The sequence below is a fragment of the Amia ocellicauda genome, chromosome 16, assembly GCF_036373705.1.
Source record: "Amia ocellicauda isolate fAmiCal2 chromosome 16, fAmiCal2.hap1, whole genome shotgun sequence".
NCBI lineage: Eukaryota > Metazoa > Chordata > Actinopteri > Amiiformes > Amiidae > Amia > Amia ocellicauda.
The window spans coordinates 17,208,301-17,230,056 of record NC_089865.1 but is presented as its reverse complement, the minus strand read 5'-3'; the positions used below and the strand labels follow the sequence as shown (position 1 = coordinate 17,230,056).

Sequence of the window (21,756 nt, the reverse complement as noted above, 5' to 3'; positions counted from 1 at the left end):
GTTTGAATGATAGGGTAGATAGGGTAGGAAGGGGAGTTTCAGCTTATCAGGGTTTATAAAAAATATATCTGCAATGAAAGATTTGCAACATGCTTACCTTCACATCCAGATGCAGAATGTTATTCTGATGAAGATAGCCAATTCCCTCCAGCAACTGTCTCATGTAGGAACGGATCTGCAGAAATGGCATGTGCAAAACATTCCTCCTTAGCAATCTTGTCAGACCTCTTTTTGGAAATGTTTTTTGAAATGCTACTTTACTAGTTGTATATAATCATCATGTACGGTTATTTGTGTATTATTTACCTTAGCCCTTCAGGCATATTGTTAGCATTTATGCCAAGTAGATGTGGTCTACACAATTGTACGCACAGTGACTCAAGGGGTCAAGAATATAAGAACATAAGAAATTGTATGAATTGAAGGTGACTTATCAGTCCATGCAAGTTGCTACTAGCATGTTGATCTGCAAATGTCCTCAAGCATTGCATCCCATAGAGCTGAACATGACAACCAGTAACCACTAGCACAGCAAGACTTTGTTAACAGACCTGTCTGGCCCATGGATCCTCTAGACTACTGCTCACACTTACCTCAGACTCCAAGACAGATGATTTTTTTGTCACTCTCTCCATAAGCTCCTCTTGACATCTTTACATCTTAGTTAAGGAAAAAATAAAAAGGCTTTCCAAAGTAATGAGTCAGTGTGATCTCAGAGGACAAATGCAATTCACAGGAAGCACACAAACAGTATGATGTGCATATTTCCTGCGAATGGATCCCAAACAGAGAGTGCACTTATATGGAACCTTGCGTTCTGCACTTTGAACGGATTTCTAAAGAATATGCATGAGAGTAATCTTGAGGAGAATGAGGCAGCAGGTAATACACTACTGAACTGAATCTCTGGTAAGTGAATTGACAGCCTAAGGCAAGGAACAAAAGCAAACCGGTTGGAAATAATCCAACTAAAACCCAGCAGCAGGTGGAAAAAAGATACCAGGAGAGTTTGCTTGTAAGTCAGTGCAATATGTAAAACTAATTCTCTGTTTGTTAAGGGACAAAAAAATATTCAAACAACCTGTCTTCGCTTTGTAATGAAGTGGTGCTATAAAAGTGTTGGTGTGGCTATTTATCATACATAACACTGCACAGAGTCCTTTAAATATATACAGAGCAGTATGTAGCCCATCTCCTGTTTTGTTATGCTGTATAATATTAGTTTTTGTTATTGTATTTGGAAAACTGCCTTCATCTGTAGGCTAGGTTTGCTAGTTCAGCTTTGTCTACTTGTCACAATCTCTCCCTCCAGCCAAAACAACCTCCTCTGAATCTAAAAGGATACAGCTCAGTGATGATGATGACCGTGTTGGTCTTTTCAAACGCATCGTGGAAGTAGAGGACCCTCTCGTGGTCCAGCTGGGACAGGATGTTCATCTCTCTGAGGGCCGAGGCCTTTCTCTTTGCCCGGGTGGAAATGAACTTGGCTGCGTAGTCCACCTTTGCCCCCTTCTCGGTCACCCTCTTCACATATGAGAAAGCCCCTCTGGACAGCAATAAGGAAGCACAAACTCACTTCAGGTCCAACATTCACAGGGTCAGGTATTACCAGATACATTTTTCAAACCGCTTTGCTCTTTTACCTGAGAGGTAAACAAAGTATGCTGGAAAATACAATGTGAATATCACACTCTGATATCTGTCAAGTTGGGTTTGGAGTGGTTGAAAGATTCTGGATCCATTGGGGGGCTCCCACTGTTACATGGGCATTTTATGACATTATCTCATTATTCTCACACACTTGCAATCCTCATTACTATTTGCCAACAGCTTTCTCTGCACCCAACTACCTAAGCTGCATCTAACAAAAAACATGCATCTTTGTGTGCAATAAAAACACCAGGAAAGAGACCCAACAGAATCAATAGTCATCTTTAAATAAGAATATCTTTCTGGATTTATCAGTTTTCTCCATGTCATATGTCAACAAATATCCTTTAAGCCACAGTAGCTACAGCTCAAAGAGCAACACGCCACAATATTGCTGATTATCCCACATAGCTTGAGGAAAACTAAGCTGGGGAATTAGAAGATATATTTATTCTGTTCACATCCACATCACGGTAAAGAATAAAAAATAACACTTTATTAAAGCTTTTTGAGCCTGTACTCTTAATAAGTAAGGTTGCATTGCGAGGGGGGTTCATAAATCTTAGAGCAAAGGATTATATATGCTGAAATTCAAGGGATGTCATCCTATACTAGCTGCATTCCTTAAAATATAAATCAGAGCGAGGAGAATATCATTCTCATTACTTTATGTTACACAACTAAAAAAGGAATAAATGAGTAAGTAAATTAGATTTTACATAGCATTTGTTTGGTGTAGTCAGCCAGCCAATCGCTTGAACATTCGTTAGTTCTAATTATAAGAGTACCCCATGTAAACCATTCTTGTATCTTAAATTTCAGCTGTGGGTTTAATGGTATGTCATAGATTGACAGCTGATGACTTAGCTGCCAGTTGCACCAGAGTTGTTAAATGGAAAGGAGAACTGACAGCAAGGCCTGAAGATTATACAGGGAAAGGGGACAGCAAAAAGAGACTTACAGAGTACATCTTAGAGAATCTAATATAATAATAAAGTATCAATCAATAATAATAATAATAATAATAATAATAATAATAATAATAATAACAATAATAATACATCATTGCTATCTTTATCTAAAAGCAAATGAGCCACCCTGCACTGGAAACATACAGACTGAACACGTGTGCTCTGATGATTAAAGTTAAACACATTGTACGACAAATCAAAGAAAGACTGTAAATGTCATGACCCTCTGAATGTTGTTACATTCATTGACACTTGATTGAATAAGGAGAGTCGACATTACCTCTCTGGAGACAGAAGAGACAATCGGCTGGTTTTCTTTGTGTTCCGGTTGATACATTATTTTAGCGGTTCAATGTTAGAGAAACAAATATAAATATAAAATATAAAACCTGGACGATTCTCCCAGTCAGGGGTTACAGATAATCTGGCAGTTTGTGCCCTATTTATTTATATAGACCTGAGCAACAGGCTAGGACATTTTTATTTTGTTTTGCAGTGCTTATGCAACAACCAGAATAAAGTGTGTCAAAGCTGCACGTGTCATTAACCAAAAACAGAGCGAAACATATAAATTTTGTCTAAACTGCCACATTTCCCTCTATCCACAATTACATTGATCTGTTTTCTAGTGCTTTGTTGTGGAAGACGGAAAAGCAACCAGTCAAAAAATTAGATTTTTCACACAAAGGCCTGCGGGATCATGGGAAAATAGATAGTGCTTGGTTAGCTCTGCCTTTGTTCAGTGGTGACTCACCTTCCAATCTCCTTGTGTACATCATAGTAATCAGTCAGTCTGCGCATCTTTCTCAGAAGTGTCTCCTCGTCCTCCATCTGCTCCTCCTTTTGCAGTTTGGCTGCAGGGCCGCAAATTCAAAAGTTAGGAGAAGACATTTAAGGGGGTGAATGCTTTTCTGCTGAGATTCAATAAAAAACATTTCTATAGAATCAAACACTGCTTCTAAAATGAGCAAGGTTTATAGTATAACTGACTTAGTTGAAGCTGAATACAGATGAATACATGTTTAATATAAATTATATAAAATGCGAAAATACAGGTTAAAATCATAATTGTTTTCTTAGATAATATTACTAAAATATAATATATTAGTAAAAACAAACAATAAAACAAACATTAAATTATTGTATGCAGGATATGAATGCATACGGTCACCTTCAAAAAAGTAGGTTGGTTAAAATAGAATTAATATAATTCACAGAGAGGAAAACAAGTGATTTTCAGGTCTGATGGTGAATTTGCTAGTCTTAGTCTCCGTATGCTGGGAATAAAACATTCACAATAACTGACAAGATTTTTCCATCCATCCATAATGCCCTGTGCCTGACCAAGGCTATATCTTACATTTCTTAGAAGCCAATTTACTTTCCTTCAGTAAACACAAATCTATATTTAAAACAGCACAGCCGTTGCAGTAATAAAACTCCATTTTGGTGTGCTGTGTAACTGACTTCTATGACCAAGCTTTTCTTGCCGTTGATCACACTGAATGCGAGAGAGCACACAAGAGAGTGCTTCAATTCCCTCTTGATGAAAGAGCAGAACTCATATCTTATTTTCTCTCTAGTATGTTCTTAGTGCATTGAGACCACAGCCAGTGTCACGACTTGAATTAAAAAGTCCTGGGAGACCAGCAGAGTTCAGGGTCAGGTTTCACATCTAAGATCATGAGTGCCAGTTTAATTCTTCTTGGCTGACCGGTGGAAAAGGAAAGCAATATTGAAGAAGCTGTGGATCACTTCTCTTTCCAACGGTTCAAATTAATGAGGTAATAGACTGCTTCGTCTGGTGGCTCCCCATTGCGAATACAGAGGTCCTGAGTTAACCTATGCTACGTCACCGAGATTTGTTCTGGAATGAAATACAGGGAACCTGGTCGACCTTCTCAAAGAAACTAACTTGAGTATTACAGTGCCTTGCAAAAGTATTCAGACCCTGCCTGTGGTTTCCCATTTTGTGAAATTACAAAATGATGCTTTCAGAACCTAAATGCTCAAGCTGAAGACTTCTAAGGTTAAGATAAGTCACAGTAAATGTCAGCAGGAACTAAAGCGAAAACACTGAAATGTGTTCATTGCCACTGGGCCACTCCAGGGCAGCTTTGTCCTGCTGAAAGGTGAATTTTTGCCAGTTTTAAGTCTTTAGCATTTGTCTATACTTTGCTCCATCCATTTTTCCTTCAATCTTAAAAGATTTCCAGTCCCTGCTGCTGCCACCATGCTGTAGGGATGGTGTGCTTTGACTACGCCAAACGTAATCCTTGGCATTTAGACCAAAAAGTTCCAATGACCACAGGGATATTCAGAGAATTGTATATTTTATATTTTTGTACCCTTCTCCTGATCTGTGCTTTTCAATGACTTTATCCCTGAATTGCTTTGAAAGCTTCTTGGTCCTCATGGTTGAGCATTTGTTTGAAATTAATTACCTGATTGAGGAATCTCACCGAGATGGGTGTTATTATTCTGAAATCATGAGAACCACTATTATTGCACACAGGCAGAGGACATTCAACTAGTTGTGTGGGTCATTAAGGTCACTCTGTGCACCTGAATTAATTTAGGTTTGTACACACCAAAGGGCTTGAATACTTATGCAATCATGACTCATTTTTAGTTCATATAAATTCTCTATTTCCTTCACTCTATTTGTTTCATGCTTTGAATGTGTGGATTCACCTATGATTTCCTACTTCAAAGTGTTATGACTGCAAGCTATTTTGAATACCTATATTGAAATACCAAAACACAGAATTCACCACTTAAAGTAAAACTGATAATACCCCTTTTACTCTATAGGTAAAATAAATAGAGGACTCCAATACAGTGTTTTGAATGAATGTTATTAGTTTCCACAAGCTGCCTAAACTGATTGGTCAGTGCACTCCTCTGAACGAGCTGCGCCAATAAAGATGTGTGCTGGAGGTTTCAGCAGCGGCCCATACCTGTGTGGACAGTGAGCTCTGCCTTACAGGACACAGAGCCAGCCAGGTTCTTGGCGGTGCAGGTGTAAACAGCCGAGTCCTCCTCCCGTGAGCTGAGGATGACCAGGGAACACTCGTTGTCATCGTACACAAAGGTGAAGTGGCTGCTCTCTGACAGCAGGACATCGTTCTGAAAGCAGACAGTCACAGCAGGTGTGTCAGGAGCCCCTCCGTGATACAACTACAGGACCATGACAGCACTGCCACAGGCTCGTGAAAATGAGTCAGCTAATTAAAAAACATAATCTGAGATCTAAACGGCGCCTGGAAGGAATTTGTAGATAATGCAAAACTGAGCATCTGTGTCTAATATGATCATTAGCCTGCGTTCTTAAAGTAGGACTGTTGTGCGTCATGACAGGATGATTCACTTGATTCCGCATTTCTCTACGAAAGATGATGATCAAATTCAACCACAACACTATTATTACATGGATATTACTATTCACTTAACTCACAATCACTGTGTAGCATCAACTTGGTGCAAAAATAATTGCTACTTTTCAGATAATGCTTTCTGTGAGTAACATTTTTTTAATGTTTTTTATTTTCTTAGCAAAAGTTAGTTTTATGAGCAAAATTCAATGACAATAAGGAACTTACTGCTTCCCCTTTGGGGCTGTAATCATAATCCTGAGGGACTAGTTTCTACAAGCCATTAATATTAAAGATGGATTGGGCTCCACTTTAAAAAAAAAGTAATTAGTTGAATTGTATATTCTCTACTTGAGATTTTGAATTAAAGCTGACACCAAGTGGTCAAACATAAAATTTTACTTACAGACAAGTATTCCCTGATATAAAAAATGCATATATTAATTTGCCTATTAGTCTATTAGCTGCATAATGAGATATTCTCTGAGAGTAGATGGTGGAAAGGGAATTCTTGGTTTGCTATGCACTGAAGAAGCCCCCAGCAGGAAGACGGAGCGAGACAGAATTGTAATGAGTCTGAAGTCATCCCACTTGTGTTCAATGGCTAACACTCACAGTGAAGGATAAACAGAATAAAACGAAAGCAAAGATCAGCAGAATTGCAGGGACACTTTCTGAAATGAGCCCAGAGTCTGTCAAACACAAGCAAATGTCCTGGGGGAGGGGGAGACGTGTGGAGGGGGTGGGGAGGGAGAGCTGGGTATCTGCAGTCTGCAGAATATGGTGCCCTCCTAAGTGAAAATGTAAGCAAATTAGCCGAGACAAATTCGACGGTGGCCGCGCCACATTGAAAAGATAGATGGGTTCAATCAGCAACTGACACAGGCAGATAAAAGGGAGTATGGAGAGGACGAGAGCCTTGAAAAGTGCGAGGTTGAGTCCTCTGCGTCTGAACGAGGAGAATCTTTTTCTGCCAGCGTCAGCCAGGCTCTGCTGTTTTCAATTTGTCTACCTCCCTGGTTTGTGATAACTGGCAGGTGCTGTAAATTGGTTGGGATTCAAATTACATTGTTTTGTCTCTGTCTTATTTGTTTAGGCGGCATTTTCCATGATGAGTTGCAAGTAATTACTTTTTTTTTGGGAGTCATTGACCTTGTTCAATTTGATATGATTCAATCCTCTCTTCTTCTCAGGCTCCTAATGATTTTATTCAAGCAAACTTTGATAGTTTAATAAAGGAATATGTCAGTATGTATTCCTGCAGTGTAAAGACCTTTGAAGGATTGAAACCCAGAGGCACTGCTTTGAGATTGTGTTGGGATGTGTATGCAGGTTGTTATAATTTTCTCCCTCTCTCCTGCTCTTAATCTGTGATTCAGATTTATTTCCATAAAGGTGTTGCAACAGGTATATTTCCTACCCTTTTATATATATGTTTTATATGTGTTCTTTCTTTATATCCACCTTTCATGTACAGTAGTCTATAGATAAATGTGTTTGCTGGGTGTGAAGCATTGTGGACTCATCACAAAACCACCTCACTCTCACCACCCAAAGCTAAATAATGTTAAAAATAACAGGATGAAGGTGCCATTGTGGTCCTTTCTGGCAATATAAATTGCTGTATATTCACATATACTAGAATATAACACATAAAACTAACCTTATACCACATGATGTCTGGGATGGGCTTCCCATCAACCACCACAGCAAATCGTGGAGTCTCTCCAACATTTACATCCATATCCTCCATAATGGATTCAAAGCTTGGGGCAACTGAAATTCATTTGAAATATGTACTTCAACCACAATGAATAATGACAAAAGTGCATTACTTAAATACAGCATACATCCTAGTTCAAAGAGGTAATAAGTGCAGATATGATGCAGTCAAGACCTCAGTGTGTGTGCTAAAGGGAGGGGGCATAGGAGAAATCACAGTTCTTACATTATATAAGTAAGCAGGAGCATAAGGAAGCACAGTTATATAAAGTGTGAAATTGCAAGAGTACTTAACAGCTCAGGAGAAAAAGCTGCTATATTACACGTACAGTCTGAACAGTGTGAAGTGTACAATTATGGATAGATAGATAGATAGAATAGTATAGGATGAAATAGTCCAGGCAGCATCTCCTCAGCTCTGTGGTTAAGCCCATGGAAGGGGAAGGGGGAAGGGGAACCGTGCTGGAGAAATGGGAGGTTCTCACCTGCCATCTCCAGGCTCAGAGAGCAGCTGTCACTGCCGTACTGGTTGCTGGCTATGCAGGTGAGCTCTCCTACGTCAGTGCCCCTCACCCGCAGGATCTGCAGGGTGTGCTGGTCGTCATCGGGCATGCTCATCTCAAACTGCCCTGGCTTGTTCACCAGCACGCTGTCATTCCTGCCACACCGAAAGGGCACCATAAACCAGACAACGTAATGAAAACTATCAAATGCTATGGCAACCATGTATTTATCTGAGCTTGCTGCTACACACCGCTGCTTAAATGGATGACATCATGCATGCATAGGGGGAAATGGCCTGTGTGTTTTAGATCTACCTACTGAGGTCATTAGTCTCTAATTTCCCTGTTTTGGCCCCATTTGTTATTCAAAAATATTTTCTATAAGAGTGCGATCTTCTGTATGACATTTAGACAAACTGTTCCAGTTGGACAACAAGACACTGGTAGAAAAAAAAAGCGAATTAGTGTGATTTGGGGGTTGTAAATCTTACAAGTGTACATAAGACAAACTGTGAGGAGACCCATCTTACCTTTTCCAGGTGACGCCCGCGTGGACGTGGTTTAGGGTGATGGTGATACAGGCTGTCTGGTTCTCCACCACATACACCACATCAGGCTTGTCAATGATGACTGGGGCTTCCTCTAGATAAGGTCCTGCAGGTACACACCACAGCATGAGTATTGTGATAAAGCACATGACAAATAAACATGTATAGCTTAAGGTCATTTGAATTCATCAAATAAAACGGTCAGTACAGAAGGACACTGTTCTCCGGGATATTCTTAGCTACCTCTGTCCACAAGCTGCAGTGGCTCGGTGGGTGGTGAAGGCTTGCTGTAGGCCTTGCTGGTGGCAGAAAGGATCCTAAAGGCATAGAGAACCCCTTTGGAAAGTGAATGCACGGTGTATGAGGTTTTCTTCAAGTTGGAGGCCATGATGATCCATTGGTTTGACCCCACTGCTTGTTGTTGAATGGCATATGTCAAAGAGCTGGCGTCTGAAATCAAGAAAATGCAGTTTAAAAAAATATAGATATAGTTCTGTGAGTTGGAAGTTGCTTTAAAGTCTCAACTGTTTAAGGTCAAGGGGAAGAACACACATAATAACAGAAATATAATGAAGTAGATGTCATGGATCACAAATATAATTATTTGTAACTATTGTATAAGAAGAGTAAGGCAATAGTATTCATTATGTTTCTAGTCAATCATAATGTTAACTTGAATGAACTCTGGGGAATATCATCAAAGAATGTCTTATGTTAAAATAAGTAGAATACTGAGACCTTAGTCAATGTCTGATTTATTTAAAAGCATATATGTTCTCACGTTCCTTCTCAACATTATATTTGTAGCAACCTGATCCTCATGAGAATGTAGCTGGTCAGTAAAAATAATGTTTACTCAAAGAAAAACTGCCACACTGAGCTTGGTATGGCAAGAAATAAGTTCAGTAGAATCATAAATGGATGCCTATTAAGCAGTACCTATTGAAGGATCCAGCTTCTTGGGTTTCTTCCATCTCAGGGAAATGGTTTTGCCAGTTATTGCTTCTACAACAGGAGCCCCATCTGGGGGATCGGGGAGCACATCTGCAAACAGCCGACAACAGTTCAGTCTATACACTGGGGTCTATGATGCTTACACACACACACACACACACACACAAACAAACATATGCTCTCTCTTGCTCCGTAAGCGCTGCACGCCTCTAAATGTTCATTATTGCATTGAAGGGAAAAGGTTCCCTGATAAATCATTGTCATCTGTGTCGATTAATGATCTGGCTGTCTGACAAGCTGTAGGCATTTGCAGATACTGATTTCAAAAGGAGCGTTGAATATCAGAATGAGAGAAAGGCACAGACTCTGCCAACAGGAACAAGCAGTGCCCTATGATGTGATGTAAGCACTAAACACTCTGAGTATGTCAAGTCTATGTATATGAGTCATAAAATTGCTGGCGCTATAATGGTGTTGACAATTGACTTACAAGTTTCAACTCATTCGTCTTCCTCAGAGCTTCGAATGATCTACTTTTCCCTTTCATTGGTTCATCCACTAGAGGGTAACCTATTTTCATCTAAATAGATTCTAAAAACAATCCAACATTCCCCTGGCAAAGAAAACTGAAACATTTCACGAGTACAACATATGTAATCAAGCTAAATGAGTCAGAAGAAAGTAATCTGCAGGGTGGAAATGTCAGGATAACACAAAATTGGATTCTCTGCTTCCACCTTGTTTAGCTTGATTACATCTCGTAGATCTACATATGTTAATTTGAGTCTTCCTTAAATCGCTCTCTTCAAATAGACCTGAGCTACGCATTTGCAAGGCTTCTGTACTCCTCTATGGATTAAAAGAAAATGGTTATCTTAGCCATGGCTGGAGGAAAATGAGGCTGATGAGATGAGTAGTCTGAAATCACTTACCTGTCACATACAAATGGGCATAGCATGTGGCCTTCCCCACCTTGTTTGAAATGACACTTTTATAGACACCGCCGTGAGAATGGGTGACCGAGCGGATAACCAAGCTATGGATGTCTCTGTCTGCATGAAGAAGAAAGCATTGAAGATGGAGAACGTTAGTGTCAGGGAGAAGGGCTGTATAGCAAGGTTAGGAACAACTACAGTATATACAAATACCATAATACGCTCATATCGCCACTATAACAATAAGTTATTTTATTTTCAATTGATATGCATACTAACCAGAAAAGAAAAATACTAAATGCACAACAGGAAACCTCTAAATATCATGGGGTGAGGTTTTGTTATCGTTATAGCGTGTGTGGTTGTGGTCAAAATGCAATGGACTTAGGGTGCATTTTAGTGCATAAGGCATTACCATTCAAGTCAATGATATGAAGAGAGGCTTTGTTCAGAGTAACACAACTTTAATTTGCGATTTTTTATTTTATGGTGATTCAATTTTCTGAAGTGTCAAAGACCAGCCAGGAAAGACTTCTTCAAAGTTCTTGTAATCCCATAGCAAGGCATTAGGATGATTTATTAAGATGACGGCTTTATCCAAGGTGACTCACAATCAAAAATACGATTGGGCTATAAAGTAAAAAGCAAATTAAAAATTCAGTGAAACCATTCTTCAGAGGGACATGTCGTGAATATGATCTAGCTCTTGTGTTATTGAACTGTCATGGAATTGACATCAAACTATTTGTTGCATGCATCATAGTTCAAGGGCTACAAAAATAACTGGTAAGTCTAACTAGTCACTATTTACTAAAATCCAGCTTGAAAACTTTATAGCAATATCATATGGCAGCTTTTCCTCATAACGTATATAAATACTTCTCACAGCCTGACTGTAAAAAAGGTGAATATATAATGTGTCTTGTGTCATAGTTTGCGGCACTTAAAAAAAAAAAAAATGTATTCCCATCAATCAATCAATGAATCATATATCTATGGCATGAGGTTATTATGTGCCACATGATGTGAAAGGAACAAGAATGGACTGGGAAGTCAGGCAGAAAGCGAAGGAAGCCCTCGGTGCCCCCTTACACTGTGTCATCTTCCGATCATCCGTGCTGTCGATCTTTTGGCCGTTGTGAAACCAAGTGATGGTGGGGTAGGGCAGCCCAGCCACCTTGCACTTGAGCACAGCCTCCTTCCCCTCAACCACGTCCAGGTCATACAGCGGCTTGACAAAGTCAGGCATGGTGAAACGCTCCACCTCGCTGTCAGGGACCTCCGGCTCTTCTGGGATGGATGGCATTTTTTCCAGCTTCGCACTGAGAGGGATGGAAGAACAAGGAGAAGGGGAAAAGGTGGAGGGAGAGAGAGATATGAAAAAAGAGATAGGGGTAGGCTTGGGAATGTATGCCCAGCCCAGAATACCCACAATCATAAAATTCTTCCTGGAAGTAATAAGCTATGGTGAGCAGGACTTCAGAATCTCATATTATTTCTAATCATTAACACAGAATTATTTATTACTCTGAGCTTTCCAAAGTTTCCATAGCGTATTTATGTATGTATGTCTGTATTTATAAAGTGAAGTTTAAATTTCAATTGCTATATTTGCATGTTGATGTGCATGAATTGTGTACCATGCAAAAGTCATACTTCAATCCGTATCCTTTCAATATTCAGAAACAGCATAATATTACAGGCAACAATTTTGTAAAGGTAATTTCAAGCAATTTCAGTCATGTATGATGCATGGGATACACTCTAAAAGGCAAATGTTGAATTATTGAAGCAGGCAAATGGTAAACTTTCATTAATTTATATTCAAAGCTGCTGCAAATACATTATATCAATTTTCTTAATTAACTAATGGAGAATAGTCTGCAAATGGTTAAAAAGTCTACACACATTTATTTTTGAAATCTTTAATTATAAGTCTAAATAAAAGAGTATTGACTGAGTTGTTTGTTCCTTCTGTATAGAGATATTCTATTCTCTTGGCAATATTCTAAAACAACACAAATTAAACACATACACAAATATGCCTGTTTGCTGTTCCTGAGCAAACAGAGACATGCTACATCAGTGTCTGACTGCAAAGGGTCCATTATTGTTAAAGAGGTACTGTAAGACGTACAGTTTTGAAAAAGGTGAGTGATTTGGATTCTTTCCTTATGGAATCAAGATCTGTCCTTACATTTGGGAGGAGACGGCTGGGCGGGGCTCCTGCACGTAGAGCTCGGCGGAGCACTCCGTCTCTCCGTGTACGTTGTTGGCAATCACGGTGTAGAAGCCCTCGTTCTCATTGCTGACGTGAGAAATGATAAGCGAATGGAGTCCCTGGTCCTTCAGGATGCGGATATTCTCGCTTTCCTTTAGCGCTTGGTCTAGGGCAGGAATCAAAATCTGTTGTTTTTCTCAAATTACCGGACAAAAAACCAACAAGCTCATTTTGGATTGTTTTATTGTTATCTATAACACAGGTAAAATCTATTACATCTTAATAATGAAACAAAATGTACGTAATTGTTACAATGACTGCTACAGTGTATGTTGTTGTTGTTGTGCTGTGAAGATTTATTTGTGTATAGCACCATACACACACACAGACCCTCAGACTTATTTGGCATTCTAAGCACAAGAGTAAGAGTGCACAGATCTGGATTGTGGGACACTGCAGGCCAGGTTGTGCTCACGGACAAAGTACTCCCTTTATAGATAAAAAATCTTTATAGATAACCATAATTCTGACTGCTGAATTTCAGGAAATTAATCCGCAAAGCAACACAATGTGTCAATTGATAAAATTACATTTTTAGATTACAGATGAAGGTTCCCCTGACATTTATAATTGTGCACTTCATTAAACTTCAAATCTGCACTTCATTAAACTGATAAAAGGCATCTGTTATTATATAAAAGTTATTTATACATGAAAAAAACACTTTTAAATGAAAGCCACATTGTGTATATCTTCTCTTAATGTTGCATACATTCTATTTATCCCTATTTTGCCTGATAGTATATTCTGTGATTTTCAAAGGGTACCTTTAGAGAATATTTTTCAATGCATATATGGATGAAAAATGACAAATTAAGTAACTACATCTGTAGGACTAGTCAGGATTGCTTACGAGCAGATGAATCTGATATATGAATTATCAAGAAAAGAAATTCGGTTTATATAAAAAAAAATCCCGCCTACAAAATCCCGGCATACAAACTCACCAAAATGGCTCCAGGTGACCTTGGGAGGGGGTGTTCCGCTGACCTTGCAGTCGAACCGTGCAGTGCGTCCCTCCATTACCTCCAAGATATCTATCTTCCTTGTGAAAAGGGGCTCAATAGAGGGAATGACTTTCAGATTTGCACTAGATGTCAGCTCCTCTGAAACAAGAGCAGGGACAGAGGTCAAACACCATGTCACACTCCCTTAGTACACACAGACACTGGTTTTCAATAAAGATTTCAGTTGTAAAAAGTGTAACATTATTTCAGCTGCTCTTCATTAGGGTATTTATGAAGTGCAGTCACCGACTAATGAGAGGTGGAGAGTGTAAGTAAAATTAGGCAATTTATTGTTGTTTAGCTTAAATCCCCACACACAGGAGGAAATAAATTTTAAAATGAGAGAATTTCATATTTAATGAGGGCCATTACCAAATTATTATAATTGCTGTCCATTTAGCCTTGCAAAAGCTGTATAAATTAGAAGTCAATGAGAAACAGTTGAACCAAATTGTACGGTTTAACAATATATGTCATACTGAGAATTCCTGGTTATTCACCAGTCTTTCAAATCTAATAAGCTCAAAATTTCTCTTTAAATGGAGGTTTCAAAATAATTTCCCATCATCAACAGAGTGACGACAATCTAACATGCAGGCTCCCATATTTGTTGGCTGGTTCTGCAGAAAACGGCGTTGAGTAATAGCATAGCTAATTTGGTAAATCAATAAAAATGATGCGTGACACCTTCATTTAAAATTGGAATTTGTACCAAAACTGAGAGTGCATTACATCCAACAGAAGTCTTTCATAAAAGTTCATAATTGGTTTCTTTCATTTATTTTTCTCCCAAACAAAACAATATGCATTTTCTGAACAATAATGCATTCTGAAAGCGTAATACAACTGACCTTAAAAAGGCAAGTGACGTGAACTTCATCTCAAGGAAAGGAAGGTAACGGAATTCAGAACTGGGTTCCATCAGCCCCTTCAGAGACTTAATCAGGATTTTCATGCACATCTATGCCTCAGACACCATAACTATAACCCTTGGTTTGTTTTCATGATTGTAAAAATTATCCCTGTTTGTTAAATTGCTCACTTACATTTTTCATATTAGAAAACAGCAGGATGCCATTATGGGGCTTTGGCACCCGTACTCACATCAAATTATTACACATTTGAGTGAATCATTTTGTAATCACCTCTAGTGGTTTGAAAAAACTAGATATGAGAGACTGTTCGACAATAAACGAGCCAATTAACAATTGCGTTTAAAGATAATATATATATATATACACTCACCTAAAGGATTATTAGGAACACCATACTAATACTGTGTTTGACCCCCTTTCGCCTTCAGAACTGCCTTAATTCTACGTGGCATTGATTCAACAAGGTGCTGAAAGCATTCTTTAGAAATGTTGGCCCATATTGATAGGATAGCATCTTGGAGTTGATGGAGATTTGTGGGATGCACATCCAGGGCACGAAGCTCCCGTTCCACCACATCCCAAAGATGCTCTATTGGGTTGAGATCTGGTGACTGTGGGGGCCAGTTTAGTACAGTGAACTCATTGTCATGTTCAAGAAACCAATTTGAAATGATTGGACCTTTGTGACATGGTGCATTATCCTGCTGGAAGTAGCCATCAGAGGATGGGTACATGGTGGTCATAAAGGGATGGACATGGTCAGAAACAATGCTCAGGTAGGCCGTGGCATTTAAACGATGCCCAATTGGCACTAAGGGGCCTAAAGTGTGCCATGAAAACATCCCCCACACCATTACACCACCACCACCAGCCTGCACGTGGTAACAAGGCATGATGGATCCATGTTCTCATTCTGTTTACACCAAATTCTGACTCTACCACCTGAATGTCTCAACAGAAATCGAGACTCGTCAGACCAGGCAACATTTTTCCAGTCTTCAACGGTCCAATTTTGGTGAGCTTGTGCAAATTGTAGCCTCTTTTTCCTATTTGTAGTGGAGATGAGTGGTACTCGGTGGGGTCTTCTGCTGTTGTAGCCCATCCGCCTCAAGGTTGTACGTGTTGTGGCTTCACAAATGCTTTGCTGCATAACTCGGTTGTAACGAGTGGTTATTTCAGTCAAAGTTGCTCTTCTATCAGCTTGAATCAGTCGGCCCATTCTCCTCTGACCTCTAGCATCAACAAGGCATTTTCGCCCACAGGACTGCCGCATACTGGATGTTTTTCCCTTTTCACACCATTCTTTGTAAACCCTAGAAATGGTTGTGCGTGAAAATCCCAGTAATTGAGCAGATTGTGAAATACTCAGACCGGCCCGTCTGGCACCAACAACCATGCCACGCTCAAAATTGCTTAAATCGCCTTTCTTTCCCATTCAGACATTCAGTTTGGAGTTCAGGAGATTGTCTTGACCAGGACCACACCCCTAAATGCATTGAAGCAACTGCCATGTGATTGGTTGGTTAGATAATTGCATTAATGAGAAATTGAACAGGTGTTCCTAATAATCCTTTAGGTGAGTGTATATATATATATGATTTACACTTAAGCCTTGCTGAGAGTATGTATACTCTGCTGTAGGTGTTAAAATTAATTAGGGTTACAGATTTCTTCATTTGAAGAATTATGTCATTATCATTTTTATTTTTTCTGGATCATTCCTGATTAACTGTAGGAGCTGAAATTACATATTTCATATTGAAAGAAATTAGTTTAAGTTTTGATTTGAAATGTGGTTGTTTTCAGTTGCTCCACAATTGTTCACTGTGCTCCCAACGTTAGTTTAACATGTGCTGGAGCGAGGATGTCAAGGGAATTAGTAGTGTGGAACAAATAATATTTTTTACCGTTATTTTGTTTCTGTTATTAATCAATTGTATTGTTTATTTTCTGTTTTCGTGTTAATAGTTACTTTAGTAAATACATAGAGAATCTAGAGGCTATAACAATTAAATATCTTTAAAGTATATTTTGCTCATGTAAACAAATAAACTTTCATTCCTTGGCACTATCAGATGGACAGGTCTGCTTTGAATGTTCTTGAATGTCGAATAACTGAAACAAAAGGGTGTGTCGGAAATGTATCAGTAACCCAACTATCACAAGGAAGTAGTAAGTTCAAATTGTCAAGAAGCCTATACAAGAACTTTAAGATAATATGATTAAATTAAGACAACATGTATGTGACGTTTTTGCCAGTCAAGCCTGGCTCACCTTTGGCAGTGCTCAGCTTGCAGGTATAGGTGGCGCTGTCGTCCTCATGCACTGAGTTGAGGAGCAGCTTGCATCGCTTCCCGTCAAAGTGCATCTTGCAGTTCAGCAGCGCGGGCTGAACCAGCTTCCCATTGGAGAGCCAATCCACGTCCACGTCCGGAGGACCCGTGATCTGGCACTCGAACACGGCCATCTCCCCTGCCTTCACCGTCACGTCCCTTGCATGCCGTGTTATCACTAGCGCCGGCTCTGCTGGGGGGGCTAAAAAGATGGGGAAGGGCACAAAGTGACAGTCTGCATCCTGAACCACTGCAGTCTTTTCCTTCTCTTCATTTTTTATTTTATTTTTTAACACTTGAGGGTGGTTTATTTGTTTTAATAAATGGCTTTCCAATTCACCAGGAGTTCAAGTTGAGAGTGATGACAATAAAATACTCATCTCTTCTCACTGTTTCACTCAGTAAATTGGCACACCATCATATTGCAAAAGTAGTAAAATGTATACTCACTGAGTTCAGTCCCCAGAGAATGCTGTCTTACCACACATTTCAATTGGGAAATTAAACAAATCAAGCCCAGATGATTTCCACTCCCTGTAGTATAGGAATGCTTCAGGAAATGTATTGGATATAGTCTGACAAAAAAATTAGGCACTCACCAACCTCTGGTCCCCCAAAAGAGGAACAATTTATAATTAATTATTGGAGGTTATGAGGAGCCAGTGGATTTTTTAATTTCTTTCTTAGTTGAATAGTTATACTAATTCTAAATCTTACAAAGACCCACATTTCATTGTTTTTCTGGAGATTTTTTTGGTTGGTTGTTTCTAATAGCATGTGACTTAGCATATATATTACAAATTATGATCTTTGAGCAGACCTTAAATTGTGAAAACACACAGAAAAATGATCTGACAGGGTTTGGTTTCCATTGGAAACACTATATTTGAACAAATCCAAAGCAGCAATTACGAGACGAATAATTGTATAATTCTATTTAATATTTGTTTTGTATTTTTGAGTCAATCACACACATACAGAGGGGGGGAAACCCCAAAAAAGGAATACGGGATACAATTAGAATAATTTTATTACATCATATGTTTAACTACCTACTTTCAGCTGTATTCCAGATTTCAATTTCCCTGAATCCAGAAAGTTAGGACCAAATAGTAAACACTGCTTTTCTAAAACATTTTATTAGAGAATGCATATATAAAGGTATAAACCATATTCGTTCTAGAGATAGTGTACTGAGATACACATTGGAATTGGCCTCTATCTGAAATCTAGCCCACAGCAGATACATACTTTAATAAACAACTTCATAGCAGAATAACAGTAATCATGTAGTACCTCATAGCTATACAAAAACAAAAATTCTCATTTCTCATGTCTGGTGAACTTATAGGCAGTGCTAAATATACATTTATTTTCCCACAATCCAAAATTGTAAAGGAATCTACAACATTTCAGTGAACATTCATTCTGCACATTTTGTTTTATTATACAAAAACACTTTTCAAATAGTTCAGGCAGCAGAACTGATTCAGTGTAACTATATTTTAGCAGTTAACAGCATTCTATGAAATCTATTTCAGGAAGAAGAACTTGTACGGGTACATAGAGAGTGAACAATTCCATGTATCTATATTTGTATATATATTGTACACAGAGACGTTGAAATTGAAAGAAGAGATAATACATTCATATCTTAAGTCTTTTTCTTGAGGCTCTAAGAGCCAGGGAAATTGCTTTTCTTTGTGAAAGACTTAGAGATTCCTCGGTGTGATAAGACATTGTAGAATTGCAATTTGTATTAAACTGTTGTGAATTCCAAAGCCTTCTCACAATACCATAACAATAGCAGGCCAATTAAGAATATTCTACAGAATGAGTCACTGAAAAATATGTATTATGATCCACAACACACAATAAATGACTGAGATGTAGGCCAATTAGAATCAGGCCATTATCACTTTTTATTCATTTGGATGTATTTTGTTGGTGTGGCTGACTTAAGCCAGAAATAAAAGTTGCTAGAAATAAAAATATCTTGATGTTTATTCACTTTTTAAATGTATGAAAACAATTAAAACAATTAACATTTAATTGATAATGAATCATAGGATATTGCTAATCATTAATTTCTACCCTAATCATGGGATCTGAAAATTGAGCAAGGCCAGTAGCTAATTCCTGTCATAGAAACCTCTCACTCATTACAGGTACTGGAATGATTTTAAACAATTATTTTGTGAGATTAAAAAACATTAATAAAATTATGTCAGAGACGCATTGTTTATCTGCGTAAAGAAAAGGGTGAAAATGTTTGCACACCCTGAAAGTTCTGTACCGCACCATTTAATTTAATACAACAAAGAAATAAGAAAAGTCTGCTCCTTATTTGTCACACAATCAAATCTGCAGTCATTCTACAGGTCTTCAGGTATGCAAGTTGTATAAGGCCTAATGTGTTGTACATGTGTAATGTACATGGATAAATCCTCTTAAAAGGTTATAATGTGCCTGGTCACATATCTAATTACATTATATATAACATATATATTTATTAGAGCTGTCAGGAGTCCTGCTGTTGTGATACATTTCCCTTTAAGACATTTCCATGTTTGTTCTGTTGTGTATAGTTTCTTGCTTTTTACAGTCTATTTTTTACTTGTCAATTATTGTCACCTGATACTCCTCATCTTTGTTGTCTTGAAACAAATGTAATTATTATTGGGAACACTTTTGGGGCATTTATTTTCATGCAGGTGTTCAGTCCACCCTAATAGACCTATGTAGTAGAAGGTGAATAGAGTTTAATTTGACCTAGACTCGCTTGAATAAGGAAACAGTGACCTGGGCATGAGGATGAGGCCATCTGAATCCCCCCTGTAGGTGGAACGAGCCAAGGAGCTGCTCCAAAGGCATTATTTTGGGGGAAGTGGGGAGGGAAAGCAATGGATACTGGGAAAGTGGGTTTGTTGCTGGATTTATGCTTGGTAAGGTAGAAGTCAGGTGCAAGATTGAGGTTGTCTTCCTCCCGAACTTCAGGTTAAACTCTATGAAGTGAAGTCATTAAATATTATTTTCGTGCATGGGATATATCAAGGGGAAATAATGTAAAAAGGCACTTGCTGGCATTATAAAATCCAAATTTTTCTCAAGCAATCAGGACTCTATACACACAGCAGAACCTAATATGATTCAGAGGAAGACTTAAAGTGCAATTAATCGAAAAAGCTGGACCTATGACAGACCTAATATATATGTAATTTGCATCCCTTGTCAGGAAGAATACTGCAGCGAACACAGTAAGTCTGGAGGCAGACAGTTTCAAATTGATCTATAAATCAGGAGTATTTTCCATCTTACTTGGCATTGGTAAATGGTTTGTGAATACCGCGGTCATATTTAAGTTTTTCTTTTCGTTTCTTATGGGATGAACTTAATAAGAAATCCATATGTTTGAAGTTTTTAATCACCCAGGACATTTTTGAGTGCCCCTTGATAGTCTGTGGCCATCATCATGCATTGCAAAATGACAACCTAATAACACTTTACTTTTGTGTCACTGTACTAAATAAAAACATTATTTATTTTAATGTAATTATTGCATCCTTGATATAGGTTCCTAATACCTATCAAAAGGAGTGGCATATGCATAAAAAAGGAACATAATGTGTTTCTCTTCCATAAATACATTTAGAGAATATACAATTGTATGTAACGTAGTGTAAATATGAAATAGTAATCTCCATAATATAAAACAATTAAATTCATAATTTAAATGTAAGTGTTGTTGTGAAATATCTGATGCCCTTTTAATGGCACCTTTTGTTGGCTTGCAGTTTTAAGTGTTTGGATTTGCTTCCCAGGTACAAATTAAGAACTTACTTGCACTGCTGTCTTTATCTCAGTATTTGATTTGTGATTTATTTGTTAATTTGAGTCCTGCCCCAGAACCATAAGTAACATCTGCTGATCTAAAAGCCCAAATCATCTTAGATTGCAAAATTGATGTCTGTCTGAGGAAGTCAAAAGTTTGGACTTAATTGGATTTTTGTTTTGTTTTTTTTGTTCCATGGCCATGCACAACACAGAAATCAATTCAGAGAGACATGATAAAATAAAACAACACAGACAGTTGTATGAGTTCATAATGATAAGCACAACCTGTTCGTTGGCATGCACTCATTCTGTTTCGCCTTCTGTGCTGTAAAATCCTATCTGAGTTTAATGAGAAATCTTAGGCATACACACTCTCCATTCCCTTTAAATTGATTATAAAATGATCTCCTTCCTAAATTTTTTATCATATTGAAGTCCATGGTTTTAGCACTTCATCACTCTTATTTTTGTGTAATGTATTGACCTTCTGCCATTTCCAAGGGGAATACAAACACAAATGGCCAAAGACCTTAGCTTTTATTGGAAGTCCTAACAATATCTATTATTTATTTATTTATTGTAGGTCAACACTCAACGGTCACCTTATTTTTGCACTTGGAACTGTGAAACACTTCTTGCTTGAGGCACCATTTTTTGTGTTTTGTTTCTTAAAATCAGTTCCAGGGTTGGATTTCTTGTACCTTATATATAGTATCTAGGCTCCCACATAAATGGAAGGAGGATAGGATTAGACTCATTGTTGAAAATT

General features: G+C 38.2%; 1 protein-coding gene across 1 annotated transcript in view; it reads right to left on the bottom strand.

The window, feature by feature from the left end:
* The window catches only part of spega (striated muscle enriched protein kinase a), a gene marked incomplete at its 5' end in the record, with an annotated part of 56,000 nt that overhangs the window by 17,525 nt on the left and 16,719 nt on the right, over nucleotides 1-21,756 (bottom strand). The window contains 15 exons of the mRNA XM_066688400.1: nucleotides 98-175; nucleotides 594-651; nucleotides 1,346-1,546; nucleotides 3,376-3,475; nucleotides 5,582-5,750; nucleotides 7,659-7,771; nucleotides 8,203-8,375; nucleotides 8,751-8,874; nucleotides 9,012-9,218; nucleotides 9,708-9,812; nucleotides 10,655-10,774; nucleotides 11,750-11,979; nucleotides 12,855-13,044; nucleotides 13,886-14,044; nucleotides 17,095-17,355. Coding sequence (XP_066544497.1) covers nucleotides 98-175; nucleotides 594-651; nucleotides 1,346-1,546; nucleotides 3,376-3,475; nucleotides 5,582-5,750; nucleotides 7,659-7,771; nucleotides 8,203-8,375; nucleotides 8,751-8,874; nucleotides 9,012-9,218; nucleotides 9,708-9,812; nucleotides 10,655-10,774; nucleotides 11,750-11,979; nucleotides 12,855-13,044; nucleotides 13,886-14,044; nucleotides 17,095-17,355 — 2,288 coding nt within the window. The remainder of the gene's footprint in view (nucleotides 1-97; nucleotides 176-593; nucleotides 652-1,345; nucleotides 1,547-3,375; nucleotides 3,476-5,581; nucleotides 5,751-7,658; nucleotides 7,772-8,202; nucleotides 8,376-8,750; nucleotides 8,875-9,011; nucleotides 9,219-9,707; nucleotides 9,813-10,654; nucleotides 10,775-11,749; nucleotides 11,980-12,854; nucleotides 13,045-13,885; nucleotides 14,045-17,094; nucleotides 17,356-21,756) is intronic.